This window comes from Enhydra lutris, unplaced genomic scaffold (assembly GCF_002288905.1).
Source record: "Enhydra lutris kenyoni isolate GAN:26980312 unplaced genomic scaffold, ASM228890v2 scaffoldscaffold41, whole genome shotgun sequence".
Classification (NCBI taxonomy): Eukaryota; Metazoa; Chordata; class Mammalia; order Carnivora; family Mustelidae; genus Enhydra; species Enhydra lutris.
Window position 1 is genome coordinate 18,299,193 of NW_019154125.1, and position 21,313 is coordinate 18,320,505.

General features: G+C 38.1%; 1 protein-coding gene across 2 annotated transcripts in view; it reads left to right on the forward strand.

Annotated features, from left to right (window-relative positions):
• The window catches only part of LOC111155445 (protein kinase, DNA-activated, catalytic polypeptide), a 222,726-nt gene that overhangs the window by 181,810 nt on the left and 19,603 nt on the right, over window positions 1-21,313 (forward strand). For both annotated transcript variants that reach the window (XM_022515606.1, XM_022515607.1), the window contains exons 68-73: window positions 910-1,021; window positions 9,232-9,421; window positions 16,510-16,684; window positions 18,296-18,486; window positions 19,293-19,473; window positions 20,503-20,663. In XM_022515606.1, the coding sequence (XP_022371314.1) occupies window positions 910-1,021; window positions 9,232-9,421; window positions 16,510-16,684; window positions 18,296-18,486; window positions 19,293-19,473; window positions 20,503-20,663 (1,010 nt within the window). The remainder of the gene's footprint in view (window positions 1-909; window positions 1,022-9,231; window positions 9,422-16,509; window positions 16,685-18,295; window positions 18,487-19,292; window positions 19,474-20,502; window positions 20,664-21,313) is intronic.

A 21,313-nucleotide genomic window follows, 5' to 3' on the forward strand; every position in this document is an offset into this window, starting at 1 on the left:
TAAAAATTGGTATTCATATATATCTACAACTGATCATACTCTAAATTTGGAGAATTCTTTTCCAAGTACATATTGTTAATGACATAATTAATGATTATTCATTAAGTGTTTTCTACTTTCCGGGACTTAAGTTAATCTCTTTTTCTATATTACATAGTTTTTATGACAGCCTTAGAAGATTTATGTTTTTTTCTTCTCATTTTATAGAAACAGGTTAAATAACTTGCCTAATGTAATATGTAGAAAAATCCTGATCTTGAACCCAGGACTGTCGATTTAAGCTTGTGTTCTTAACCACTGCTTTCCCACCAACAGAAAGAAAAACTAAAGCTTTAAAAACATTAGTAATGTGAAATTTAAATTTTCTGAGAGTTATCATGAATCTCTTGAGGCCAGATTGCTTTGTTTATTAATTATTATCGTGTAACCTTGTACACATACCAGGGTTTGGGGCAGTATTCTGTCATTCAACACAGTGATGTGTCTCCAGCTTAAGTGGTGAATACTCACATAAATGGCATAAACCAAAACTATAAGTAGTCCTGTGCTGATTCAGATCAGATTTTGCCAACAAGAAAATTGGCTGCAACCCTATGAAAACTTATCAGGTTTCAGTGCTTTTTAGATTTTGGAATTGTGGATGAAGGACTGTGAACCTATGCTAAATTTAAAAACTGTGTATGTTCATCTTCCCAATCTTACTCTATGTCCTTAAGAAATTGAGTTCTGATTGTGAATATGTATTAGGTTTACTGTGGTAACTTTTCATTCCTGTTGTGAAAGACAAAACAAAAATTTTTAATTTGGTCAAGAAATTTGAATTACGTTTCTATTCACTAGTGGAAGCCCTACTTTTTAAATTGGTCTTGTCATTGAGCTGTGGATATAGTCATCTTCTATTATTTTTAGGTAATTTATCATCTCAAGCTCCCCTTAAGAGACTTCTAAAAACCTGGACAAACAGATACCCAGATACTAAAATGGACCCAATGAACATCTGGGATGACATCATCACAAATCGGTAAGGAGTAATCCTTTTCATCTGAATGTGGATTTTTTTCTGAAATTGCCAGAAAGGTTTTTCTCCAAAACTGGTTTAGGAAAATGGGGGCTTTGAGTCTAGTGTAGATAGCTGACATCTTGCTGATTTCTCATATAAGTTCTTCGTTCTTAGAATACTCTCCATGTCAGCAGTGTGTCCTTTGTCCCAGCTTGTTCCCTGTGAGGGGACTGCAACCCACTAACACTGAATTTGTCATGTGCTGGGAGGTTTGTTATGAACATCCTTCTGGCAGTCAGAGAAGGCAGGGGAGCAGTGGGGACAGTGGTCCATCTGCTTCTGTCTCAGGGCTGAATGTTAGCTACTGAAATGGCAGCAAAGAAAACACTGCTTAGAGATTTTTTAATTATTCTATTATTATAAGTTGGGTTTTTGACTCTCCTGCCTCCCACCTCCTGACTCTGTTACATAACTGTATGTATCACTTTACCAGGCCTGAGATGATTTTCATATGCTCAGTTTTTCTTTGCCCTGTGACAACCCTGGATAATTTATGAGGCAGATACTAACCATATATTTCAGAGACAAGGCACCAAAATCAGAGGTTGTGAACTATTTTATGCAAATATACACAGTAAGTCAGACTCAGGGACTGTGATCCTATGTGTAATGTTCTTGCCATTATATCCCTTTTTTTAAAGAGATTTGTTTATTTATGTATATATTAGAAAAAAAGCACAAGTTGGAGGAGCAAATGGAGAGGGAGAGAGAGAATCTGAAGCAGACTCAAACTGAGCTTGGAACCCAATGTAGGGCTTAATCTGATGACCCTGAGATCACGACCTGAACTGAAACCAAGAGTCTGACACCTAACTGACTTACCACCCAGGCACCCCTTGCCATTATATCCCATTTCCTCTGCTGCTACAGTGTTTTTTGTGGGGTTTTTTGGTTGTTGTTGTTTTTTAACGTTTTATTTTTTGTAACTTTTTTTTTTTTACTATTCATTTTGAGAGTTCTTCTCTATAGAAAAGTTGTAAGAAAAGTAGAACTCACCTCTCTATCTTTTACTCACATTCACTGTTTTTAAACATTTTTAAATGTTGCCACATTAGCCTTTTTTCTCCCCACACATACGTTATTATGTTTTGAACCATTTGAATTTAAGTTGCATATATATGTCTCTTTATCTCTTCATCAGTGTACATTTTCTAAGGAAAAGAGTATTCTCTTATATAACCTCAGTACAATAATAACTTCACTGTTTTCATTTTTAATCTACAGGCCCAATTTCAGTTTTGTCAATAGTACCATTAATGTTCTTCAAAGCATTTTACCCCCTCCTGAGACAGAATCCAGTCCAGAATCTCATACTTTATTTAATCAAAATGTCTTTCTAGCCTCTTAATCTGGAACATTTCCTCAGCCATCTTTCATGACATTAACACTTTAGAAGAATGTTCATCAATTTGGGTTTGTCTGTATATTCTCACAGTTATATTCAGGTGATACATCCCTAGTTATAATATTACTTAACTAAAGTATTATTCTCAGGGTATCACATCTGGAAGTGCAGAGTGTCCACATGCTTTTTACTGGAGATAATAATAATTACTGGAGATAATAATTTTAAAAAGTTAAAATATTATCTGGTCTCTTACATGGAAAGATGGTCAACATCACTCATCATCAGGGAAGTACAAATCAAAACTATAATAAGATATCTCCTCATACCTGTCAGAATGGCTAAAGTCAACAGTACAAGAAGTAACAGGTGTTGGCAAGGATATGGAGAAAGGGGAAACCTCTTGCATTGTTGGTGGAAATACAAACTGGTGCAGCCACTGTGGAAAACAGTAAGAAGGTTCCTCAAAAAGTTAAAAATAGAAGTACTATGTAGTCCAGCAATTGCACTAATAGATATTTACTCAAAGGACACAAAATACTAACTTACATGTACCCAATGTTTATAGCAGCATTATTTACAATATCCAAAGTATGGAAGCAGCCCAAGTGTCCATCCACTGACAAATGGATGAAGAAGATGTAGTATATATCAATGGAATATTACTCAGCCATAAAAAACAAACAACAAAATCTTGACATTTGCAATAACATGGATAGAGCTAGGGAGTATAATACTAAGCAAAATAAGTCATTCAGAGAAAGACAAATACCATATTTATTTCACTTGCATGTGAAATTTAAAAAACAAAACAAATAAGTGAAGGGAAATAGAGGCAAGCCGAGAAACAAACTCAGCTATAGAGAATAAGATGGTGGTTGCCAGAGGGGAGAAAGTAGGGGAAGTGTTAAATAGGTGATGGGCATGAAGGAGTATACTTGTGATGAGCACTGAGTATTATATGTAAGTGTTGAATCACCATATTATACATCTCTAATGTAACACTGTATGTTAACCAATCAGAATTAAAATTAAAACTTAAATACATACATACAAGGGAAAATAAAAAAGCAGGACTCAGAAACAATGTTATCTAGTCTCTCCAGTGTATGATGCTTGGGATTTTTTGTTGTTTTAATGCCTAGATTTTTTTCCTGTGCAACTAATAAACAGTGTGAGAGATGCTTTGAAACATGCATATATCCTGCTTCTCATAAAACTTAGCCCTTTTTATTTTTTATCTGTGAACGACTTTTAGCCAAAACCAGGCTCGACAATGATAGTTGCAAGGTGATGATTTTCTAATTCCACCACTTGTTCCATATCTTAGTGTAAGAAAGACCCTTCTTTTCTCCATCTATTTATTTATTTACTTAAATTTTAGTTACCAATATAGAATGATGGATTCCAATTTTATTTAATGGAATATAATCCATAACTGTTCTTATTTATATCATGTTCAAATTGTCTCAGATTTGGCCAGCAGGAGCCCCTTCAAACTGATATCACAGGCACATCTTGTTTTTGTTTCTGTTTCTGTTTTGTAAGGGAGACTGAAGTCAAGAATGACCTATGTTACCATCTTGATGATGTCATACCTCCTTATAGTTTATTACATTGACTGATTTTTGAATATGAAACAAATGTTGCATTTGGAGGGTAAACTTTCTATGGTACAATGATCCTTTTTATATATTCTTAGATTTGCTAACATTTTATTAAGAATTTTAGTGTCTAGGGGCACCTGAGTGGCTCAGTGGGTTAAAGCCTCTGCCTTTGGCTCGGGTCATGATCCCAGGTCCTGGGAATTTTAAGAAGAATTTTAGTGTCTAAATTCAAGTGGGATATTGGTTTGTAATTTTATTTTTTATAATGTCTTTGTCAGGTTTTGATATTAGGTCTATAAAATAAGTTAGACATGTTCCCTTCTTTTTTCCTTGAAAAAAGGTTATATAAGATCCTTCTTATTTCTTAAGTGAATATTTGATAGAATTCACCAGTGAGATTTTATATGAGCCTGTAGTTTTCCTTTTGGGAAGATTTTGGATAATGCATGTAATTTCTTTGGTAGATATGGGGCTATTTAAATTTTCTATTTCTTTTTGTGTCAATTTTATTAAATTGTATTTTTCAGTATATTTTTCCATTTCATTTAAGTTGTCAAATTGTTCACATAAAATTGCTCACATTATTCTTTTTTTTTTTTTTTTTTTTTAAATTACTGGCAGTATCTGTAGTGGGAATCCCTTTTTCACTCCTGATATTGGTAACTTGTGTTCTCTGTTTTTTCTTGATCAGTCTCGCTAGAGGTTTGTCAATTCTGTTGATCTTCTCAAAGGACCAGCTTTTGACTTGTTAATTTTCCTTGATAACTGTGTTCTGAAATTTAATTGATTTCTGGTCTCATCTTTAGTATTTTCTTCTTTCAGCTTACTTTTGACTGACTTTGCTCTTCTTTTTTTAGTTTCTTAAGGTGGAAACTTTGATGTTTGATTTTATACTTTTTCCCCTAATAAAAACATTTAAAGCTACATGCACCCCTCTAAGCTCTGCTTTGGCTACATACTGCGAATTTTGATATGTAGTATTTACAGTATCATTTAGTTTAAAATATTTTCTAATTCTTTGGGGCTCCTGGGTGGCTCAGTTGGTTGACTGTCTGACTCTTGGTTTTGGCTTAGATCATGATCTCAGGGTCATGGGATCAAGCCCCATGTCAGGCCTGCTCTCAGTGGAGAGTCTGCTTGAGATTCTTTCCCCTCCCTCTTCCCGCCTCCCAGCATGCACATGTGCTCTCTCTAAAATAAATAAAATTTCTTCTAATTTTCATATGATTTCATTTTTGACCTTGAAATAGTTATAAGTGCTTTGTTTAATTTCCAAATAGGTGAGTTTTTTTGTCTCTCTTATTATTGATTTCTAAATTAATTCCACAATGGCCACAAAACACATTGTGTATAGTTTTAGCTTTTTAAAATTTGTTGAAACTTGTTTTACAGTTTAGCATATGGTCTATTTTAGTAAATATACTGTGTGTACTTAAATCCTGTATATTATGCAGTTCTTAAATGTAATGCTTATAAATTTCAATTAGATCAAGGTGGTTGATAGTATTTTTCAGAACTCTATGTCTTTATTGATTTTTTTTTTTTTTTGGCCTATTCCATCAGCTGCCTAGATATGTAAGGATTTCAAAATCTCTTACTTTGATTGTGGAATTGTCTATTTTTCTCTTTAATTCTGTCTATTTTTACTTACTGTATTTTGAACTTTGTTACTAGGCATATACACGTCAATAATTGCTAGGTCTTCCTGATTAAATGTCCTTTTTATCATTATACGTCAAAATAATGTATGATAGCATATAGTGAAAATACTAATAGATATTATATTTTTGCTTTAAACAGTCATACATATTTGAAAGAACTTAAGAGACAAAAAGTCACTTTATACTTAGTATTTCTGATGCTCATTATTTGTTTGTAAAGACCCTAGTTTTCCTCTGATATCCTTTACCTTTAGCTGAAAACTTTCCTTTAAGCAATTCTTGTAGTTTAGGTCTGCCTTTGATGAATTCTCTTAGTTTTCTTCTATTTGAAGATACCTTTATTTTACTGTGTTTCCTGAAGAATATTTTCTGTGGATATAGAATTCTGGGTAGATTCCCCCTTCCTCCTCAGCAGTATCATGTTTCTAAAAGAATGATTACTCAAATTGTTGTTCCCCTGTATGTATTCTGTCTCACTCTTTGGTTTCAGAATTTTTTTTAACATAGGCTCTTAGCAGTTTGATTATGATGGATTTAGGTATAGCTTCCTTTGAAGTTACCTGCTCAAGGTTCACTGAGCTTCTCAAATCTGCACCTTTATGTCATTAAATTTGGGGAATTTTCTGTATTTTCAAGTATTTTTTGCCCCAATTTTTCTGTCTTTGTGGGGTGCCCATTATACATATATTGGACTTTTTGACATCGTCCCACACACATCCTTGAAGCTCTGTTCATTTTTATTCAATCTTTTTTTCTCTTTATTCTTCAGATTAGATCATTTCTGTTGGCCTATCTTCAAGGTCACTATAATTTTCCTCTTAATTCCTCTTTAAGTTTATGTAGTGAATTTTTTATTAATTAGTATGTTTTTTCAGTTGTAAAATTTCCATTTGGCTTTTTTAATATTTACTTTTTTCTACTGAGATAGTTGCCTTTCCATTATTTCATGTTATTTTTTTTTTTTACCTCTTAGAGCATCGTTAATAAGCTGCTTGGGGTGCCTGGGTGGCTCAGTTAGTTAAGATTTACATCTTAAATTACATTTAAATCTTCTTGATTTACATCTCAGTTCAGGACTCAAACCTTTCCTTCACTGTTTCCGGTCAGTCCTGCACTCTTGTTTTCACTCAGATCATGATCTCAGGGTCGTGCGATCAAGCCTACATTAGGCTCCACACTTACTGTGGAGTCTTCTTGTCCTTTTCTCTCCCCCTCTACCACTCCCCACCTCACCCTGCTCACTCACTTGCTTTCTTTCTAAAATAAATAAGTAAAATCTTTGTAAAAATAGCTGCTTTAAGGTTCTATATGATCATTCCAGCATATGGGTCATGTAAGAGTTGAATCTGTTGACTGTCTTTTCTACCCAGAATGGATACATTTTCCTGGTTCTTTGTATATCAGGTATATATTCAGGTATATCTTAGAAATTGTTAATATTATCTTGTGTAGACTCTGAGCTTTATTATAATTCTCAGGAATTATTGCTTTAGCAAGCAGTCAGTCTAGTTAGTTTTGGACAGTGGACTCTGTCTTGCCTTCTTGATTTACATCTCAGTCCAGGACTCAAGCCTTTCCTTCATTGTTTCCAGTCAGTCCTGCACATGCATATTTTAGGAGGCAGGCTGAAACTCGTGTGGCTTCATAAACAGAATTAGAGAGCCTCTTCTCTGGCTCTCCCCCTTCCAGGATTCCTACTACAACCTTTGGTCTGCCTAGGTTCCCTTCTAGCTTTCTCTGGGCACAATACTTCAGGGTTCCTGTCTGAATCTTAGTCACTCTGGCTACCATACCTCTTATCAGCCATGGTTATCCTCATGGAAAAACTGGAAAAAGAAAGAGAAAACAAAAACTTCATCCTAATGCAGTACTTCTCCCACCTTTGGCCTCTTTGTATGTAACAGTCTGCCATCTTGTATTCACTCAGCAGTCTTTGATGGTGATATTTGGTATTTTATCCAGAGTGTTAGTTATCAGCAGAAGGATGGGCTCTAGGGCTCTAGGGCCCTAGGGCTCTAGGGCTCTAGAAGATGTTTCGCTTCCTGGTTCTGTCCTCCCCAGTCTTGATACGAGAATGTGTCCTACACTGTAACACTTCTCTGCCTTTGTTTAGTTTGTTTCTTCTATCTAGAACTTCCTTATCAGGAGTTCTACTACTGAAATTACTTGAAATTAAATGCATTTTTTAAAGCCCAGGAAACAGTCTTATCACCTTGTAAACACTAATCCACCTCCCCTTGTTGCCCCCTGATTCCTGTTTCTCTGAGCTCAGGGAACTTTACTCATACTGTAACATTTATGTTTCAACGTATGTTTCATAATTATTTCCTCAAATATTTATTAAGTACCTATCTTATGCCACTTTTGCTTATTTATTCTATTAACTAAAAACAGTGAAAGCTTAAAAAACAGTAGCACCTGTTGGGAGGGAGGGGGCACTCGTGTGTTGGGTAGGGGGCTAGGAACACAGAAGCAGATAGATGACTAGAAAGGCTTGTATTTGGGAAATAACAACAACAAAACAAAAGAAAGAGGTGTATGGGACATGCTGGTTTATCTGGCCACAGTGTTTCTAAGAAAATGGAGATTAGTCACTGGATGGACAAAAACTTCGTTGATATTGATCAGGGGTGGATTTTATACGTTAAGGTCATTGTCAGTGGTACTGGCATGAAAATAATGAAAATGAAATCACTAGAACAGTCAGATGTGTAAATTATAATACAAATACAGATAATTTTATAGCAATACAGCCTTTTCATATCCCCAGTGATTATAACCTGTTTGCTGCTTTACATGTTTTACCTTTGGGGTAGGACCTTAGATTAGGAGACATGAAAAGACCCAACATAGGGCATGTCACCCATTCATTAAGAGAGAACATTGTGCATTTAAATGGTTTATTTTGTGGAGGTGTAGGCAATAAATGATACCTGGAAAAATATCTTTTTTTTTAAGATTTTATTTATTTATTATTATTTATTTGACACAGAGAGAAATCTCAAGTAGGCAGAGAGGCAGGGGGAATCAGGCTCCCCACTGAGCAGAGAGCCCAATGTGGGACTTGATCCCAGGACCCTGAGACCATGACCTGAGTGGAAGGTAGAGACTTAACCCACTGAACCACCCAGGCACCCCAGAAAAATATCTTTTAAAGAGTTGGTTAATTAAAAATGGCTATTGAATCTGGTACTTAGAGTACACACTTAACAGTCTAAAAAATGAGCAAAAAAATTTTTTATTTACTTTTAGAGAAAGAGTGCATGAGCAGGTGGGAGAGGGTCAGAGGGAGAGGGAAAAAGAGAGTCTCAACAGACTCCCCACTCAGTGCAGAGCCTGACACAGGACTCGATTACACAACCCTGAGATCATGACCTGATCTAAAATGAAGTGTCAGATTCTCAACTAACTAAGCCACCCAGGTACCCCCAGAAATGAGCAAAAATTTAATAATTGTAGAATTTCTGTCTGTAAATGCCATCCAGTAGCTTCCCATATATAAAAGATTTATTTCATAAGTCTCTGCCATTACTTTTCATTTTTCATTGTTTTGTGTAGATGTTTCTTTCTCAGCAAAATAGAGGAGAAACTTACTCTTCCTCCAGGTGATCATAGTATGTCCATGGATGGTGATAAAGATTCTAGTGATAAGATGGAAGTGCAGGAGCAGGGAGAAGAAGTCTGTTCCCTGATTAAGAACTGTATATTCTCCATGAAAATGAAGATGGTAGAAAGTGCAAGAAAGCAGGTGAGTACTTACATTTGTGTTCCTCTATTGTAGCACAATAATTTTCTTAAATTAGCTGTTTTTTAATAGCTCTTTTTGAGAAAGAACCCAAATACATGGAGACTAAACAGCATCCTTCTAAAGAATGAATGGGTCAACCAGGAAATTAAAGAAGATTTGAAAAAATTCATGGAAACAAATGATAATGAAAACACAACGGTTCAAAATCTGTGGGACACAGCAAAGGCAGTTCTCAGAGGAAAATATATAGCGGTACAAGCCTTTCTCAAGAAATAAGAAAGGTCTCAAGTACAAAACCTAACCCTACACCTAAAGGAGCTGGAGAAAGAACAAGAAAGAAACCCTAAACCCAGCAGGAGAAGAGAAATCATAAAGATCAGAGCAGAAATCAATGAAATAGAAACCCAAAAAACAATAGAACAAATCAATGAAACTAGGAGCTGGTTCTTTGAAAGAATTAATAAGATTGATAAACCCCTGGCCAGACTTATCAAAAAGAAAAGAGAAAGGACCCAAATAAATAAAATCATGAATGAAAGAGGAGAGATCACAACAAACACCAAAGAAATACAAACAATTATAAGAACATACTATGAGCAACTCTATGCAAACAAATTTGACAATCTGGAAGAAATGGATGCATTCCTAGAGACCCATATAAACTACCACAACTGAACCAGGAAGAAATAGGAAACCTGAACAGACCCGTTACCAGTAAGGAGATTGAAATAGTCATCAAAAATCTCCAAACAAACAAAAGCCCAGGGCCAGATGGCTTCCCAGGGGAATTCTACCAAACATTTAAAGAAGAACTAATTCCTATTCTCCTGAAACTATTCCAAAAAATAGAAATGGAAGGAAAACTTCCAAACTCATTTTATGAGGCCAGCATCACCTTGATCCCAAAACCAGACAAGGATCCCATCAAAAAAGAGAATTACAGACCAATATCCTTAATGAACACAGATGTGAAAATTCTCACCAAAATACTAGCCAGTAGGATTCAACAGTACATTAAAAGGATTATTCACCACGACCAAGTGGGATTTATTCCAGGGCGGCAAGGTTGGTTCAACATCCGCAAGTCAATCAATGTGATACAACACATTAATAAAAGAAAGAACGAGACCCATATGATGCTCTCAGTGGCGAAAAACTGAAAGCTTTTCCGCTAAGGTCAGGAACACGGCAGGGATGTCCATTATCACCACTGCTATTCAACATAGTACTAGAAGTCCTAGCCTCAGCAATCAGACAACAAAAAGAAATTAAAGGCATCCAAATCAGCAAAGAAGAATTCAAACTATCACTCTTAGCAGATGATATGATACTATATGTGGAAAACCCAAAAGACTCCACTCCAAAACTGCTAGAACTTGTACAGGAATTTAGTAAAGTGTCAGGATGTAAAATCATTGCACAGAAATCAGTTACATTTCTCTACACCAACAACAAGACAGAAGAAAGAGAAATTAAGGAGTCAATCCCATTTACAATTGCACCCAAAACCATGAGATACCTAGGAATAAACCTAACCAAAGAGGCTAAGAATCTATACTCCAAAAACTGTAAAGTACTCATGAAAGAAATTGAGGAAGACACAAAGAAATGGAAAAATGTTCCATGCTCCTGGATTGGAAGAACAAATATTGTGAAAATGTCTATGCTACCTAAAGCAATACACACATTTAATACAATCCCTATCAAAATCCCACCCATTTTTTTCAAAGAAATGGAACAAATAATCCTAAAATTTATAGGGAACCAGAAAAGACCTTGAATAGCCAAAGGAATATTGAAAAAGAAAGCCAAAGTTGGTGGCATCACAATTCCGGACTTCAAGCTCTATAACAAAGCTGTCATCATCAAGACAGCATGGTACTGGCACAAAAACAGACACATAGATCAATGGAACAGAATAGAGAGCCCAGAAATAGACCCTCAACTTTATGGTCAACTAATCTTCGACAAAGCAGGAAAGAATGTCCAATGGAAAAAAGACAGCCTCTTCAATAAATGGTGTTGGGAAAATTGGACAGCCACATGCAGAAAAATGAAATTGGACCATTTCCTTACACCACACATGAAAATACACTCCAAATGGATGAAGGACCTCAATGTAAGAAAGGAATCCATCAAAATCCTTGAGGAGAACACAGGCAGCAACCTCTCCGACCTCAACTGCAGCAACATCTTCCTAGGAACATCGCCAAAGGCAAGGGAAGCAAGGGCAAAAATGAACTATTGGGATTTCATCAAGATAAAAAGCTTTTGCACAGCAAAGGAAACAGTTAACAAAACCAAAAGACAACTGACAGAATGGGAGAAAATATTTGCAAACGACATATCGGATAAAGGGCTAGTGTCCAAAATCTATAAAGAACTTAGCAAACTCAACACCCAAAGAACAAATAATCCAATCAAGAAATGGGCAGAAGACACAAACAGACATTTCTGCAAAGAAGACATCCAGATGGCCAACAGACACATGAAAAAGTGCTCCATATCACTCGGCATCAGGGAAATACAAATCAAAACCACAATGAGATAGTACCTCACACCAGTCAGAATGGCTAAAATTAACAAGTGAGGAAATGACAGATGCTGGCGAGGATGCGGAGAAAGGGGAACCCTCCTACACTGTTGGTGGGAACGCAAGCTGGTGCAACCACTCTGGAAAACAGCATGGAGGTTCCTCAAAAAGTTGAAAATAGAACTACCCTGTGACCCAGCAATTGCACTACTGGGTATTTACCCTAAAGATACAAACGTAGTGATCCAAAGGGGCACGTGCACCCAAATGTTTATAGCAGCAATGTCTATAATACCCAAACTATGGAAGGAACCTAGATGTCCATCAACAGATGAATGGATAAGGAAGAAGTGGTATATATATACAATGGAATACTATGCAGCCATCAAAAGAAATGAAATCTTGCCACTTGCGATGACGTGGATGGAACTAGAGGGTATCATGCTTAGTGAAATAAGTCAATTGGAGAAAGACAACTATCATATGATCTCTCTGATATGAGGAAGTGGAGATGCAACGTGGGGATTTAGGGGGGTGGAAGAAGAATAAATGAAACAAGATGGGATCAGGAGGGAGACAAACCGTAAGTGACTCTTAATCTCCCAAAACAAACTGAGGGTTGCAGGGTGAGGGGGGAGTGAGAGGGGGGTGGGGTTATGGACATTGGGGAGGGTATGTGCTATGGTGAGTGCTGTGAAGCGTGTAAACCTGGCGATTCACAGACCTTTACCAAAAAATACATTATATGTTTATAAAAAATTTTTAAAAATTTAAAAAAAAAAGACTCAGGAATAACCCTGGGCATTTGGTTTCCTGAGTAGAGTGACAGGTGAACTTGAATGCCTACTTAATGGCTGTTCTTCTTTGTATAGGAAGCCCTGGGATAGAGGTGACCAGATAAACAGTTTTTTTTTTTTAAGATTTTATTTATTTATTTGAGAGAGAGCACAAGAACGGGGGGAGGCAGAGGGAGAGGGAAAAGCAGACTCTCCACTGAGCAGGGAGCCCAATGTAGGACTCAATCCCAGGACCCTGGGATTATGACCTGAGCCGAAGACAGAAGCTTAACCTACTGAGCCACCCAGGTGCCCCGGATTAACAGTTTTAAAACAGTGTTCTGATTGTAGTGAGAGAAATGATTGGAGGAAGGGCAAAGGGTTGTCCAGCCTCTATATTACTCCAGGTAATTGATAAGGGCAGCCAATCTAGGCTAGAGTCTGGGAAGTGGAGATCAGTGAACAAGTTCAAGAAAAAGGAAGCATGGATGAGACACTGTGACTAGTTCTGTTCAAGAAGAGAAAGTAGGATCCCCAGGCTTCTCTGCCTGTATAGGTGAGTGTATGGGAATGCAGGAAGAACGGCAGTTTGTGGGGTGCATTCAGTTGAAGACATATTGCATGTGTGAGGCCTTTAAGACAAGCAAGTTATGATTTCTATTTGCTAATTTGTACATAAGAAATCTAAAGTTCTGGAGAAAAAGAGCTGTGCTTGCAATAGAGGTCTGAAGGTGATTGGCACATGGACTATCACTGAAGCCACAGGAGTGGATAAGGTGACCAGGACCAGTCACCAAAACAGACCTACAGTTTTGGGAGGAACAAAGGGAAAGGTGTCCACAAAGGAGCTGAAACTAGATGGTGACGTTAGAGGATGACCAAGAGGCTGAGCCCAGAGGGAGGGCCAGAAATCATCAGTGCCTGTTACCCAGGAGAGCAAAGGCATGCAGAAACTGAAGTGCCCTTGCATTGAGAGGAGGCTTGTGCTGACTTCAGTGAGAACTATTTCACTGGAGCAGAAGTCAGATCAGAGTGGGTAGAAGAACAGATAAGGATGGATATAAAGGGGCAGTGAGCACAGCCTGCTTCTAAGGAAGCCATGATGAGGAGAAGCAGGTGGGCTCAGGGAAGAGTTTGGATTTTTAGGAAAGAGGAGACTGGGGATTTTAAAGCTTAATGGTAGGGAGAGAATGGACATACAGAGAGGGATCATTAGTAAGATAGGATTTCTTGTGGAGTTGAAAGCGAAAGGATTCAAGCAAAGGTGAATGGAAGAACTCTGTTCTCTCTGGGGAGTAGGCCCTCTGCAGAGGCTGAGCTGAAGAGATCTGAGAATAGTGGGGGAGTGGTGGGTTATTCTGAGCTGTGGTGGAGGGGCTGGCGAGCCATGGAAGAACTGTCAGTGCGGTCTCTGGTGAGTCTGTGAGTATAGGAGCAGAAAGGCCATGCACTTCTATGTACCCAGGAGTATGGTTTTTCCAGTTGGGTGTAATACAGGGACAAAGGCTGGTGACCTGAGAGTATTGCAAAGAGAGTGGTGGGAAAAGCTGGCTGGCTTAATTGCACACGGACGGAAGTGGAAGCAGGAAGAAGGCAGGTAAAGTTACCAGAGTTTTTAAGGTTATAAAGCAAACATAGCAAGAATTTGGTGGGTAGAGTAGGTTTGTGGTCAAAATGGTGTGACTTGAGTTTAGGAATTTGGTGGTGAGGAAGTTCTGAGTAGTGATGAGGATTACAGTGTAGCTAAGAAGCTGCACCCAACAATGTCAGGGACGGTGTTGGGAAGCTACTATTCCGGCTCTTGTGATTACTGTCTAGCAAGAGAATAAGAGCTGCACTTCAACCCAAAACAGCATAAGATGAGTGAAGAAAAGAGAGGTCACCATGCTAGGAGAGCCCCAAGAAGAAGAGACCTTCTGCCTGGTAGGAAGGCTTGCTGCAGAAGGAGGCATTCAGATGGGGCTTTATGGAAATGGTAGGGTTTGCACTTTGAGAAGAGAAAAAGGTGCTATAGATACAAGATATATTCCAGCAAAATCATGGAGGTGAGAAGCTGGGAATTGCAATCTGCTCTGGACATGTTGGCTCAGTTGGAAGCTGTATGGAAGATTGTCTGCTGAGGGAAAAAGCAGAGAGACTATGAAGTCTCAAACTAGGAAAGTTGTGGTAGGAATGCAAACAATGTGAAAGATGCTCTAGAAGTGAAGTAAGAAGTCCAGAGATAGTAAGTATTATGGAGAGGATGCAGCTGAGGATGGCTCAGATTTTTAGCCTACATAGTTGAAAGGATAGTAAAGAACAAGACATGGGTTTGATGAAAACGTCTTTTGAAACTTGGTAAAGAAGAATTAAAAGACATCCACATAACAACCAAACAAATAAAAAATAGATCAGTTATACATCAAAATTTAGAAATTCCTGTGCCTCAAAGAACACACTCAAAAAAGTGATGAGACAACCCATACACATGTGAGAAAATAATTGGGAAATCATGTATCTGAATAAGGTCTACTATTCCAGAACACATAAAGAACTCTTTATAACTGAACAACAAAAACTCAATCCAACTTAAAAAATTGGCTAAGGGGCACCTGGGTGGCTCAGTGGTTTAAGCCTCTGCCTTCGGCTCGGGTCATAGTCTCAGAGTCCTGGGATCAAGCCCCGAGTCGGGCTCTCTGCTCAGCAGGGAGTCTGCTTCCCCCTCTCTCTGCCTGCCTCTCTGCCTACTTGTGATTTCTGTCAAATAAATAAATAAAAAATCTTAAAAAAAAAATGGGCTAAGAATTCTAAATAGACATTTCTCCAAAGCAGATATACAGATGGTTAACAAGCACATGAAAAGATGTTCAACATTATTAGTTATTAGGAAAATGCAAATTGAACCCACACAAGATACCACTTCACACCCACTGTAATCAAAGAGACTGCTCAGACAAATATTGGTGAAGATGCGGAGAAATTGGAACCCTCATACATTGATAATGGGAATGTAAAGTGGTACAGATGCTGTGGAGAACAGTCTGACATTTCCTCAAAAAGTTAAACATAGAGTTACCATGTGATCCACCATTTCAACTCGTAGGTATATGGGAGAAGTGAAAGTGTATGTCCACACAGAAATTTGTACGTAGATATTTACAGCAGTATTATTCAAAATAGCCAAAAGGTGGAGGCAACCCCAAAAGCTATCAATAGATGAATGGATAAATAAAATGTGTTCTATCCATGCAACAGAATATTGTTCAGCCGTGTGAAGGAATAAAGTGTGAATACACGCTGTAACTTGGGCAAACCTAGAAAAGATTATGCTAAGTGAAAGAAGACAGATAAAAATCACGTTTCTGATTTCATTGATAGGAGATGTCCAGAATCGGCAAATCCATAGAGATAGAAAGTAGTTTAGTGTTTGCCCATGGCTGGAGGGAATGGGGAGCAAATTGTTTCTTTTTGAATTGATCAGATGTTCTGGAACTAGATAGTAGTGATGGTTGTCCAACTTTGTAAATTTACTAAAAGATAGAACTGTATACACTTGAAATGTGAATGCTTTCCCCATGATAAATAAAAAGACATGTGTCTCTCTCTGTCAAATAAATAAATAAAATCTTTTTTAAAAATACATTTATACAATTTAAGCTGAGGAGATGGATTTACTGCTTTCAGGTGAGTTGTGTCATGCAAAAAGGAAAGAAGGCCAGTTAAAAATTTCTGTCAAATGTTTTATTTTTATTTCTAAGTGATCACCTGTGTATTATCTTACCACTTTCTTTCTTCTATAGCACAATTTCTCACTTGCCATGAAACTACTGAAGGAGCTTCATAGAGAGTCAAAAGCAAGAGATGACTGGCAGGTGCAGTGGGTGCAGAGCTACTGCCGGCTCAGCCATAGCCGGAGCCAGTGCCAGACCTGCCCTGAGCAGATTCTCACAGCGCTGAAAACAGTCTCCTTGTTGGGTACTTGACTATTCTTTTCTATAGAAATAAGTTCAGTGGTGCTATTTTATATTATGTTTCTTTGTCTTTTAAAACTTATTTTGCTGCTTTATCTGACATTTGGGAATTAACTTTTGTAATAATTTTATTAAATATTTGGAGCCAAGGTACTTTGCATCCTAATAATGCTGTGGAATGTGGTTCTTGGAGATTTTATTTCTTTATTGATCAAATAAAATTTAAATTAAAATTTTTTCTGTAATATTTATGCAAATTATGTGTCTCATAGTTTAATTATTTTGAAAACCTTGTTTACTTACAAGAATTGCCCTTTAAAAAATTGAATATGAAACATCTTTTTCCTCCTCAGCTTTTCTTTTCTTTTCTTTTCTTTTTTTTTTTAACATAGACTTCAAAACTGAGGGGAGAAAAAGAATTCACTATGTGAGTTTTGGGTTCACTCCACCTGTTTTGCTGCCCTCTGTCCTGGGGTATATAGCAGCAGTATTATTGACCATGCTGACAACCATATTCCCAAGTTGGACTCTTCAGTAAGACAGGCAATTATATCAGACTATTAGTCTCAGTAAAAATGCAAATAGGAGAAACATGCTCTCCATATTTATCAAGAGCAGAAAATCATCCTTATGTTTGCTTAAATATTTTTAGGGGTTTTGGTTGGGAGGAATGGAGGAGAGGAGAAGGAGTTGGTTGATACTAAGATAACATTAGCACTCCTAATATTAGGGGCGCTTGGGTGGCTCAGTGGGTTAAAGCCTCTGTCTTTGTTTCAGGTCATGATCCCAGGGTTCTGGGATCGAGCCCCACATCGGGCTCTCTGCTCAGCAGGGAGCCTCCTTCCTCCTCTCTTTCTGCCTGCCTCTCTGCCTACTTGTGATCTCTGTCAAATAAATAAATAAAATCTTAAAAAAAAAATACTAATCCTACAGTTTTAGTAGTCATCATATGGCTGTAGTTTTTAACTGTCTTGTGAAATAGTAGGGCCAGTAGTTTTGAACATGTATCTGAAGGTAATCTGGCAGAGAATTTTCACGGATTGATGAGCAGGGTAGAATGGTTGATTGGACTTGCTGGGTGACATCCCCTTCTCTTTGTGCCCTTCTTGTACCCTCTGCAAGCTGCAGGCTTGACCAGGGCTTCCTTCCCCAAAGCCATAGTAAGACATTATAACTAGACCTTTACATGCAGCAGCCTCTGTTGCTTTATCAGCTATAAATCACAGTAGCGATTTAAAAATCTAATCTGGTTTTTAATGTATATGCACAAATGCATTAAAAAAAGACATTTTCTTTCCTTTATAATGGATTTAGGTGCTTTGACAAAATGCAGAATGATGGTACTTGAATAAAAGTTTATTCAGTGTTTTAATTGCCTTAGCCTCTATAGACTTTGATATAGTCACTGCTAACAAAGAACATTTTTCATTCATATGAGTTCAAGAAATTCCCTAACCACTGTATGAAGCCAGTTTCTTATAGTTACAAGATTTATTTTAAATTTTTAATAGAAAACAACTTCTGTACACTATGAGTATCCTTTTTTTTTATTTATGACATCCATTTATTTCTGAGAAAATCATCTGTGTGTATGTGTATGTTTTTAATCCAACAGGTGAGAGCACATCAAGTTACATAAGCAAAAATGTTCTTGCTTTCCATGATCAGAATATTCTCTTGGGTACAACATACAGAATCATAGCTGAGGCTCTCATCAGGGAGCCAACCTGCCTTGCTGAAATCGAGGAAAGCAAGTCTAGAAGAATTTTGGATCTTTCTGGATCCAGTACAGAGAATGCAGAAAAGGTAATGAATACTGGAAGAGTGAACTTTTTATGTTTGTGTGTTGTACATCTCCAGTGTGCATCCTTCTGACTACACAAAAGAAATAATGAGAAATGATGATTGCTTTGTGTTTTGTGAATGTATTTGACAGTTATGCAGCCAAGTTTCTTATGTGGAAAACTGACATAGTCAATTGTTTCCTGTTTATTTGAGTGATACAGATTGTTTCAGTATTAGAAGTGAGAAGTTTGTGTTGGATTGATGTGGACAGTTCTTCCAAGAATTTTGTTAATGGATTTCACCACCAGTTGCCATCCAGACGTCCCATTATCTTGTGGAGCAAACCAGCCTTTTCCACTTTTTTATGGAGTGTCTGCTTTGCCTAGCTTTTCTCAGATGATTTTGTATTTTCCATAGTTAGCAACCTCTCCTCATCTCCCTGTGCCTACTCACTTTAGTTGTTAGCCTCGCATTCTTCCTCCTCAGTGTTACTACCAACCTCTGAGCAGGGTGGTGAGGATAAAGTGCCAACTTCCATCTCTTCTTCAGTTCCTGACAGGCTGCATGACCCCCCATTGATCTTTGGTGCCAACTCTGCATGACTAGTGGACCTTCTGGGTTTTGAAAGTACTGAGGATTATACTGAAATCACTCACTGTTTCACAATCAGGACAGACTCCCTTTTCCATTTAACCAGCTTTCTGTGTTATCTCATGGCTCACAAATCACAAGTATTCTTCTGTGTCATCACAAGTAGAAAGTAGAGTTCTTCCAGAAAACTTAAGCTGCACTCACAGGTTCACAATTGAGACCTCTGTGAATTCTAGGTGATCGCAGGTCTGCACCAGAGAGCATTCCATCACCTTTCTGAGGCCGTGCGGATAGCTGAGGAGGAGGCCCAGCCTTCCCTCATGGGCAAGGGTACTGTAGCCAGCATGACAGATGCTTACATGACGCTGGTGGATTTCTGTGACCAGCAGCTCCGCAAGGAGGAGGAGAGTGCATCAGGTGGGTCACAAAAGGAAAAACCATTTAGTTTGTAACATTGTGTTAGCCAAAGCCTTAAGACTTCTGTAGATACTTTGCTTCCTGTTTGCTTGTTTTTATTTATTTTTTTTTAAGATTATATTTGAGAGAGAGAGAAGGGGGCATGGGCACGTGAGTGGGTGGAAGTGCAGAAGGGGAGGGAGAGAGGGAATCTCAAGCAGACTCCCAAGTTGAGCTTGGAGCCAGACCTGGACCCGATCCCATGACCCTGAGATCATGACCTGAGCCAAAATCAAGAGTCAGATGCTCATCTGACTGAACTACTCAGGTGCCTCTGCATCTTAGGTTTTTGTTTGTTTGTTTGTTTGTTTGTTTGTTTAAGATTTTATTTATTTATTTATTTATTTATTTGACAGAGATCACAAGTAGGCAGAAAGGCAGGCAGAGAGGGGTGGGGGAAGCAGGCTCCTTGCTGAGCAGACAGCCCGATGCGGGGCTCGATTCCAGGACCCTGAGATCATGACCTGAGCAGAAGGCAGAAGCTTTAACCCACTGAGCCACCCAGGCACCCCTGTATCTTGAGTTTTAAATGACAGTTATTCTGAGAAAAGTCTTGTCTTTTTAAGAAGCAACAGCATCTTCAAGCAACGTGACCTGCATATAAACAGTCACACTGTCTTTCCATTTGCTTATAGTTTCTACATTTTACTTGTAGCTTTGGTAATATTGGCTATGTGGCCTGCCTCTTGCTCCTGAAATAAATTCAGTAACCAGCAGCTGTTCAGTGTTCCCTCTGGCCCAAGAAGGAAACGGTGCTGCATGCAGAATGCATATTCCAGTGAAGAATTCAGCTTCAAGATGGAAGCTTTTACATATGGCCCAAAACTGCATCTGGTGTTTATTGATCTAAAGTACTTGTTAAAAGAGAACAGTGACATATTACAAAATAGAAGCCCAAAAGGGAAATGTAGTCATTTGTTAAATTTATAGTTTATGTATGTATAAGTGGGTATACTGACTGCTTTTTTTCTTCTCTCCTGTCCTTTGTAGTTACTGAGTCTCTAGAACTACAGACGTATCCAGCTGTTGTGGTAGACAAAATGTTGAAAGCTTTAAAATTGCATTCCAGTGAAGCCAGGCTGAAGTTTCCCAGACTACTGCAGATTATAGAACTATATCCAGAGGAGACCCTGAGCCTAATGACAAAAGAGGTTAGTGTCTATATTCTAATGAAGAGAACTTTACAGAACTTAAAGACATGTTTCTGTTTATATCTAAACACATTAGTATGTGCAATGCATATGTTACAGGTTTTCCTAACCAGCATTGCATTTTACTATATTCTGAGAATGTAGGTAATTTAAAGCTGTATAAAAGGGTGTTCACATTTACCCATTTTCTTCTGTGGGTGTTGATAAGAACACTGTGTCTAAACAAGGGCCTCAGGAAGAGGAGGAGATATGTTTGGGACAAGGCGGGAATTTTCTATAGCACAGTTTGCTGTCCAGAATGACTAAGCTGTAGTCTGGAACATCTGTTGGTGCCTTATGCTCAGTTTATTATTTATCTCAGGGAGAGGGAGTATGTTTCAGCTGGCATCCCACCCCCGGTGACTACAGTGCCTGCTGGCAGCACCATGTTCATGAGGATCCTGAGGCCTCCAAGTGTGCAGTGAGCAGCTAGGGGGTGCAGGCACTCCCCCACAGTGTTCTGCTCACCACTTGTGGGTCCCGCACAGGCCTCTCCCAAAACGAAGCTGCATCATCCTACTATCTTTCTGTCATTTGAGCCATCTGAAAGACTCCTTAATGACTTCTGTAGATGTTTAACTGTACAATAGGGCCAGGCTTTGAGTTGTTAC